The 9,332-nt window shown below is 38.7% G+C and overlaps 1 protein-coding gene and 1 long non-coding RNA gene across 2 annotated transcripts in view; both read left to right on the top strand.

Annotated features, from left to right (window-relative positions):
- Positions 1-733: 733 nt before the first annotated feature.
- On the top strand, positions 734-7,105 carry LOC107700571 (uncharacterized). The gene is made up of 3 exons (XR_001635558.1): positions 734-775; positions 863-1,039; positions 6,962-7,105. It is a non-coding gene; the product is annotated as an uncharacterized LOC107700571 (long non-coding RNA).
- Positions 7,106-7,130: 25 nt separating this feature from the next.
- Positions 7,131-9,332, top strand: part of ntng1b (netrin g1b) — an 84,136-nt gene continuing 81,934 nt past the window's right edge. Inside the window, exon 1 of the mRNA XM_016502287.1 lies at positions 7,131-7,555. Within this exon, the coding sequence (XP_016357773.1) occupies positions 7,283-7,555 (273 nt within the window). The 5' untranslated portion in view covers positions 7,131-7,282. The remainder of the gene's footprint in view (positions 7,556-9,332) is intronic.

Below are 9,332 nucleotides of genomic sequence, written 5' to 3'. Positions count from 1 at the left end.
TACAGTCTTGTTGCACTAATAGCCTCTGAATATCAAATGTATCAATAAATTAAACGTTTCAACTTAACTTTAAGGTAATTTGCACTAAAAACTGAAAAAAGTCTGTAAGGTATCATTCAAATGCTTGGAGTCGATGTACATGCTCATGTGGAATCACTGCTGCTCATTCAAAATGCGCACGATCTGAACTCTGCTGAAAACACGAGGAAGGAGACTATATGGTCCTCATCTTCAGTCCTAAGTGGTCATCGGAAAACAGCATTTAGTTATTTCTGTAAGAGATCGGAAAGGTCGGTAACCGTCAATTACTATTAAAAAATAGCAGCTTTACGTAGGCGACTTTACTGTCACTTAATTTAATTCACGCGGATGCATGTTTGAAAACGATCAAGATCTTTTTGCGATTTGCTATTTATTAAATAAATGGCAATTAAAATTCCTCATACGGACTATTCTATTGGATATGTTTAGCAAAATTAATATATAGGCTTTGATTTTTTTTTTCCCCTAAGACATACTACCTAACTTAACAGTGATTCCCATAATGGACAACATGTTGCCTAGTTATGCAGCTCACTAGGTCTTGAGATAGCCTGTATGTACAGTATAGGTACCTGAAAGGTTAAGCAGATGTCCAAATGTTCTCGCGGCTGAGGGTCCTTTAGGACCCAGCGGAGAGCTCAAGTGCGCGGCTTGAATACGCTTCATTCCCTCAAACTTACATTTGGAGATGATCGCTTTCAGCAGGTTAGTTGTTCTCTCCCGGGCAGGATAGGTAAGCGCTGAATTTAACTGGAGGTTTGGCTGTAATAACTCGCATTTTACAGACTGAGTGTCATTACAATGACTTTTATTGACAAAGGCTGGAGTTCTTATCAGTAAAGAATGTTCAGCTGGCCGATGAACATTTGACAGACGTGTAGGAGAACCTGTGCACTGCATTCAGTCAATTGCTGTGGAGTAACATTTCTGGGACATGATATGAACAGTGAAGACCGGATTCATTCACTGGGTGTTTTCTGTCTGGAAAACTGTCAAGGTGGGTTATTTTTGTCGCTGGCATGTTGCAAAAAGAGTCTAATCACCATCCATGTACAGGTATTTTCTCAGCATATCTGGACGAAATCAACTGAGGCAGGTATAAATACTTAACGTACGGTATAATATGACCCGTGTTTCTACATAAGAGATCGTTTAGGTGTTTTTCCTGTCTAATTAGTTATTTCTGACACCTCCAATTTGTCCATTAATCGATCAACGTCCTTATCCAAATGTAGAACTCTAAACGGCAGAGTTTACTTATTCTTAGAGTCATTATTTTTGCTTTCTGTTTTAAAGGAATGCATATCGCACTTTCAGTTTGTAATTTGCATAACGACCACAAGCTCATATTATTTCATTACGTTTCCACTCCTCATGCGCACGAGCTTTCCAGGTGCGGTCAAGCCATTGAAGATCAACAGTGTTTTGTCTCCAAAAGAAAGCGTTTTGTTTAGTGCTTTGTAGTTAAAGACTATTACCATGTTGCTCTTTCTCGTTCACACTCTTAAAAATAAAGGTTTCAATTAGAAGCAAAAAAAAGAAGCATTTATGGTTTGCTGCATCAGGAGAATAAGTTAAAAAGCCCCTTTTTATTCTGTAGTTATCTAAATTATCAATATGTAGGTGTTTTTAAGAACTCAGAAACTATTGTAATCTTTAAAGAACCATACAGTATATTAAACTCAAGAAGCCTACAGCTAATGAGAAGAGAGATCTTTACTCAGCCTAGCAAAGTACCATTAAAAAAAATATATATATATTTTTAATAATAAGAGGCTGTCCATTAATAATGAATGTCATAACTATATATGATGTTTTCATTTAAAAATCTAATAAGGGAAGATTACAGATAAATCACGTTTCAGTCCCTTAATGATTATTCATTAAATGGCATTTGTTTCCCTCATAACTGGAGCTCAACACTGATATGTTACTTCAGTGGAGTTAACTGGAAGGACGTGACTCTTTGTTGATCTCAGCGGTGTGGCAGTACATCAGTATGGGAATGAGAGTAGCACTTTAGACCTCATGTCACTTTGTGTGTGTGTCAGAGCATGCAAACCTTTCAGGAAAGAGGCATTTAATTATGCATGTTCCTTTGGTATGTGGTGAATATGGTCCGATGGGAAGCCAGCGACAGGCTGATTGACATTACTCATGGAAAGATTGATGTATTCTTACATGTTTGGAAGAACATGCCAAGCACTTTAGATATGTGAAGCTTCCCTGCAAAGTTTAGCAGCTTGCTTTATAAAAAGAGAGAGAGAGATTTAGAATTGAAATGTACACTCTTAAAATAAAGTTTCTTTATTGGCCTCTATGGTGCAGTGATAAATATCTACAGAAACTTGCCATTGCACTAAAGGTTCTTTGCAGTCGAAAAGGTTCTTTAGATTATTAAAATGTTCTTCAGAATAATAATAATAATAATAATAATAATGGTTCTTTTCAGAACTTTTCACTGAAAGGTTCTTTTGGGAATCCAAAATGGTTCTTCTATGGCATGGCTGTGAAACCCGCCTTTTTGATGCTTTATTTTTAAGAGTGCAGATATGCTTGATTCTTCTTTTTCTTACTGACATCACTAACACCATAGCAGATGCTAATCTGTCAGTTCAGAAACTGACAGAAAACAAAGCTTCACAACCTTAAAAAAAGATTACAGGGTGCAAAGCTGTTAGAGCTTGTTTCAATTTCAGCACCTGAACAGCTCCAGTCCCATTGCGCACAAAGCTACCATGTAAAGCATGTGGTAGTTTGTGTTTGAGAGGAAGAGAACAGTGCAGAGGGGGTTAAGGGACAAAGTAGAATGATCAAGGCATGTCAGCAGCATTGACACTTTGAGGGACAACAAGGTTAGTGGAAAGACCATTGAATAAATAGAAGTATTCACAGCGGCTTTACAGGGTACCTGAGAGGCTGTAACCAACACGAGCCATGTGCCATGAGTGTCTACTGACTTAAAAACACTTTGGTATGCTTCGGTTGTCTGGGGAGTAAAATACAAGTGGACACAGGGGGGGTGTTTTCAGAGGATCTGAGAAAAAAAAGTAGGGATAAAAAAAATACCCAAGCCACCGCTATACTTTTTTTTTACATGAACATATGGGACACTTGTAAAACATTCATAGTCCTTTTTTTCATAGCAAAACCTCTTATTTTTCTGCTGTTAGATTCAAGCATCAATGTAAAAAAATGTGTTGCTCTCTGTGAAGCAGAGAATTATGAGAATCTTTCAAATGGAATTTGCCCCTATTAAAGGGATAGTTTGCCCAAAAAATGAAAGATTGTGATTTGTTTGGCCTTATCTTTCCAAACCTGCATTATTTCTTCTGTGGAATACAAAAAAAATATATATAATAATAATAATAAAATTTTGAGGAATGTAGTGGTCGATCTTTTTGATGCAATTAAAATTAATGACGATTGAAGCTTTCAAGAAAAAAGACACAAAAGAACCATTAAAGTATCATAAAAGTACTTCACAGAACTCATGAACTAAATGGAATTTTAGTAGTTATTCACTTATAATCTTCACCTCAAAAGAGCATCTAATTTATCCTTTTGTGATCCACGGAAGAAAGAAAGTCATATGGGTTTGGAACTTAAGGTTTCATCATCAATGAATTATGAAAGTTTCTTTTCAGGTGAATTATTCCTTTGAGATTTAGGATGTACTGACATTGCAGTTCTGTCAATAATTGTTTTGATGCTATGGCTGAAAACGGACAAATAGCCAATTCTATACTATTTTGTGAAAAATCAATTAGTACAATACTTTTAAATGCTGCAAGTGAATTTAGGCATCAGTAAAATAACTGAAATTATGAAAGATGGATATTCATTTTGAGATCTGCTTAAGATTGCATAACGAAAAAAAATATTATAAAAAAATAAAAAAAATAAAATAAAACTAACATTTAGTTTAATTTATTTTGATGTTATGACAGATAACTGACAAATGGTCAATTCTGCACTATTTAAAAAAAATAAATAAATAATATAAAAATAGAGGCAACAAGTGAATTTAAGCATCACAACAATATAATTAAAATTATAAAAGATGGATATGGAGATCTGCCATGGAGATAACACCGATATTAAAAAAAAAAAATGTGTTGCCGATGATATAAAGACAGGGCAGTGTTGTGAGAAATAATGTTTTTACATATGAATCTCAATACCAATGTGGCGAGGAAGCCACTTCTAACCGATTTTGGAAAGACCCTCCTTTTATTTGTGATGAGCTGGCGCTTCCACAGTCTCCATTCATCTCTAGAAAATTCCAGGAAGCTCTCGTTCCTCTGTTATCTCCCTCCGATGTATTAGTTTCCTCTCTAATGCAAGCCTGATAAGCTCACACTTCTCAAATTCCTAGTGTTAAGTGCATGGGGAAAAAAAAGTCTCTCCCATCTCTACTGTAACCCAATCACAGGACTGGGAGTCTGAAGCTTTATCTGGATTAGGAGTGTGATAAAACACTTGTGTGATATCGGACCGCACCTTATCTATCCCTCTATCCATGACTGCCACCTTTAACTTATTGCCTGTTCTTGTGCTTTAGAGCAACCACTCTTTCAGTCCTATTACTGACATTTTTTTTATGAAACCCATGATGCTGACGGCTATACAGTAATGTCTTATTAATCACATCCTGCCCCGTGCCAGGGGCTGAACGTGGTAATTGGCTCCTTGTTAGACGTCAGCATGATTGACAAAGCACATTTAGAGGCTGCTCTGTCTCATCTATCATGGCTCGTCCCCCTATTTGAGGGGGCACGGACCTAATCAAGTCAACCAATCATACCCCAACATTAAGGATTCCTTATTTTGATGGATATGATGGAGAAGTGCATTCAGAAACCTGTTTTTTCCATACTGTATGGCCAATGTGTGTGCATGTTTTCATTATTGATTTTAAAAGATTGATAGTTACTGATACACTGTAAAAAGTGAAAATGTTACTCTAAAGGACTAGACTTACTGTATGTGGAACACAAAGGAGACATTTAGCAGTATGTTCATACTGCTCTTTTCCATATAATTAAAGTGAATGGTGACAAGGGACTTCGAAGCCAGAATGTGAAAAAGCACCATAAAAGAAGACCAAGAACAATAACAATAAAGATAACAATATTAGCTTCCACAACAATGGACGATAATGTTCTGTTTATTATAAGTGTGCATTGCAGATATGTAATTTGCCACTTTAAATGCTCAAGCTCAGCTAGAGAAATTGCTCCGCAAGCGATACCAGTTATATCATTCTTCTATGTCTTTATCATTCTATTTGTGGTGTGGACTTCAGTATTCTCATAGAATTAGAACAGTTATTATAACTTTATAGTTATATGTAGTTATTCTTGATGTGATCAGGCCTTTACTTACTGCACATGATATATTCCAAGTCTTCTGAAACCATATGATAGTTTTGCATGAGGAAAAGGCAGAAATGTATTAAAACTAGTGCTGTCAAAAGATTAATCGCGATTAATTGCGCATACAAAATAAAAGTTTTTGTTTACATAATATATGTGTGTGTACTGTGTATATTTATTATGTATATATAAATACACACACATGCATGTATATATTTCAGAAAAATATGCTGTTTATATATTAAATATATTTATATATAACATACATTTTATGAATATAAATATATACATGTAAATACATGTAAATATTTTCTAAATATATACTGTATGTGTGTGTCTTTTTATATATATATATATATATATATATATATATATACACACACATAATAAATACACACAGTACACACACATGTATTATGTAAACAAAAACGTTTATTTTGGATGTGATTCATCGCGATTAATCATTTGACAGCACTATAAAAAACATAATTAATTGATAATCTGTTCCCCTGGTGCACCTTTCAAATCTCATTAATGTACATGCATATTCAAATATGGTGCATTAAAATGTGTGTCACACCAGGTTTGATGGCAACAATGCCACAGATCGTTGCTTCTTATGTGTTGTAAATTATTTCAATGTACCAAATTTTATTATGTGCATATTTTAAAAACGAAAGAGAGAGATTTGAGAGCTATGACAGATGGGGTATTTTATGAATACCTACTTACGTTCTCTTCAGTTCCTGACACAAAGCTTTTGAATGACTTTAGAAGACTTAAATGCAGTGCTTGAATCATACAGACCACTTTGATTAAACTTTTATGATGCTTTTTTGTCACATTTGGAACTTGACAGCCCCCGGTCATGAGGGTGAGTAAATGATGACATAAATGTAATTTTTAGGTGAACTAGCCCGACAGCTAGTTCAACCTGACCTGACCCTTAAAAATGACTTTCATTTGCTGTAACCTGCTGTGGCCTGGTTGATTCAGTCATATTAAATGGATCCAATTAAATATTTTTACTTATATAAAACCAGTTACTTTTATGTTATCGCATGAAGCACATTTTAGGCCACCTCACAAACTATTTTTTGCAGTGTAGCACTAGTAATAAGGGCATCTGTCTCTGACATTAAAAGGTCTATGAAATCTATTAAGGTCTATGAAATATGAAGTATGCATACCATTTCTATATCTAGAAAAAATATTGGCCTCTTTCCACCACTGCTTGCCTCAGAACAGAATCCTTGAAATCTCAAATTGCTGAGAGACTTTTGAGGGTTGCACTGTGGAAAGATGTGCAGAATTACACGGTCTGTTTGTGCCTACAGGGATGTTTGGCTATTTGTCTTCCGTAATAAGCAGGTATTTTTAGGATATTTCTCTATGAAGTCCATCTCAGCTATAGAAAACACTTGACCTGCACCTCCTCACCTTTTCCACCGGGCTCCTCGTTATTCGCACAACACTAGTCCTGAAAGCTCCTCCGCTGACACATTCTTGTTTTCCTCTCCTTTTGTTCTTATCCCCCACAGACTGCTGAGAGCATACGGGAAACAGCGATGGACAGGCGGATGATCTGCAATGGCCTCCACTAATGGCTTCAAGAAGGAATTAATATCATTCTTTCACACCGGTGACCCGCGCTTGCCGCAACTTTGTCAAAACACACTCAAGCGCCCCTGCAACACAATCAGACAAAAATAAACAAATGAGTGAAATTAGAGCGGCCTAAGGAACCTGAGTCAAAACTGGCACAGATGCCAGTCTTTTTTCCCCTTTAAAGTTCAGTGTTACCACAGAGGCGGTCTGCCTCATCATCCTCTGCCTGCTTATTATCTATCAGACTCCATATAATGAGGCATCAGAAGAAAGGCGCAACCATGTACTTACTGCTAGTGTTTGTACTACAGACCCTGTGGGTGAGTTGGTGTCACGCCACACAGCATTACCCGGCCTCATGGGGGCACTATGATGTCTGTAAGTCCCAGGTTTATGCAGAAGACCGCCTGGCCTGGCACTACATGGCCTGCCAGCCTGAGGCCACTGATATGACCAAATACCTGACTGTGTCTCTGGACCCACCCAACATTACCTGCGGAGACCCACCTGAGATGTACTGTGCCCTGGTGAGTTTGATACATTTTTACAAACTTGATGTGACTAAGAGAATCACATAACCAGTATACAAAAACACACTACATTGCTTGTATTACATGGCTAGAATACTTGATTCTGATTGGTCAATCGTGGCACTCACCAGTCAACATTTTTGTCCATTGTGACAGGCAACAATTTAGATAACTTTGCTAGTTTCATGTCTCTCGTATAACTCATGAAAAACAAACAAACAAACAAAAAAGACACAACAAATAAAACAAATTTAATGTTCGAGATCAATTAAAAATATAATTTTACTGAACATAAATATAAAGTGCTGTTATGTTGTCACTTTATATAATAATCTTCAGTAAAATACTATTTTTCAATGGATCATGAATTTAAAATTTGTTTGGTGTGCAGATTTTTTTATCGGAGTGTCTATTTACACTAAGTGCAAATAGAGTGGTGGAACTATGATGTCACTTTGTAGGCAAAAACCCAGAAGCGAGTTAGCATTTTAGCACTTCCAGTTCCATCGTCCCAGAGTCAATGGGTTTTTTGAATGGGAGTTTGGTTAAATCCTCTAAAATAAGGTCCGTGGTTCAAACAAGCTCAAGATACTTTCACGTTTTATTCTACGACATAAAACACACCAGTTACACCCCACTCGTGTTTTTTTTAAACTGTTACATTTCAAAGACGGTTGCTAACAAGTTGCTAAATGGGACTACAGGCGTTGTCGGAGACATTAAACGTCATCATGCCGAACAGTTTATCAATTTACAGTATTTTCCAATTGCACGCCCCTTGAATGCGAAGCGGAGAAACAGCCTGTGTCGAGGGAGAATCGAAACATGAAAGTACGCGTCCTTCAGGTCGATCGCTGCAAACCAATCGTGCGGACGAACGCATCGAAAAATACGTTTCTGCGTTAACATCCTGAACGGGAGCATGTGGAGGGCTTGGTTCAGAACACGCAGGTCCAGGATTGGTCATAACCCACTGCCTTTCTTGGGTACAATGAAGTAGGGGCTATAAAACCCCATCTTCATATCGGCTGGAGGGACCGGCTCTATCGCGTCCTTCGCCAGCAGGACTGCGATTTCCGCTTGCAAGTCGGGGGCATCCTTGTTCGGCACAGAGGTGAACCGAATGCCCCTGAACTTGGGAGGACACCAGGCGAACTGAATCGCATAGCCGAGTCTGATGGTTCTCGTGAGCCAGCGAGACAGTCTGGGGAGCGCTAGCCAGGCCCCCAGGATCCGAACAAGCGGGACAAGGGGAACCACCGACGTACCCGCAGTGGGGCAGTGAGGTGGAGTGCAGGGACCCGACCCGGAAGGCAAAGCGTCCCGGAGTGGGATCTGAGTGCGTGGTGCGACACTTACCTGGCTCCATGGTTGGGCAGGGGGCGCGTGAGGAAGCATCGCGTCCCCGAGTCGGGCCCTGCTCTCCGCTGGCAAAAGGAGAGGGGGACAAAAGTGTTGAGGCTGTATCTCGCACACTGCCATCCTCGCCCTCTTGAGACCCAGAGAAACAGGAAACTGCTCTTTTGTTGAATGTTTGGGTCACACTGGCTGGTGAGCCAGTGGCGGAACAAAACAAAAAGGGAACAAAAGATTCTCCACCCGTCCCTCCTCCGGGGGAAGGAGTGGTGCGGACACCATCTCTTGAAGAGCAGGATTCAGAGTCTCCGGGTCGCCCGTCTCAGGAACGCCACTTGCTCTGGCGCTTTACAGACCTGGCAGGGGCAGAGACGGGCTGCGCCGCTTTCCTGCTGCCAGCTCCACGCTGCGGCCGATG

The sequence above is a fragment of the Sinocyclocheilus anshuiensis genome, unplaced genomic scaffold (assembly GCF_001515605.1).
Source record: "Sinocyclocheilus anshuiensis isolate Anshui unplaced genomic scaffold, SAMN03320099.WGS_v1.1 scaffold718, whole genome shotgun sequence".
In the NCBI taxonomy this organism is placed as follows: Eukaryota; Metazoa; Chordata; class Actinopteri; order Cypriniformes; family Cyprinidae; genus Sinocyclocheilus; species Sinocyclocheilus anshuiensis.
This window is presented reverse-complemented; position numbering and strand designations above follow the sequence as displayed.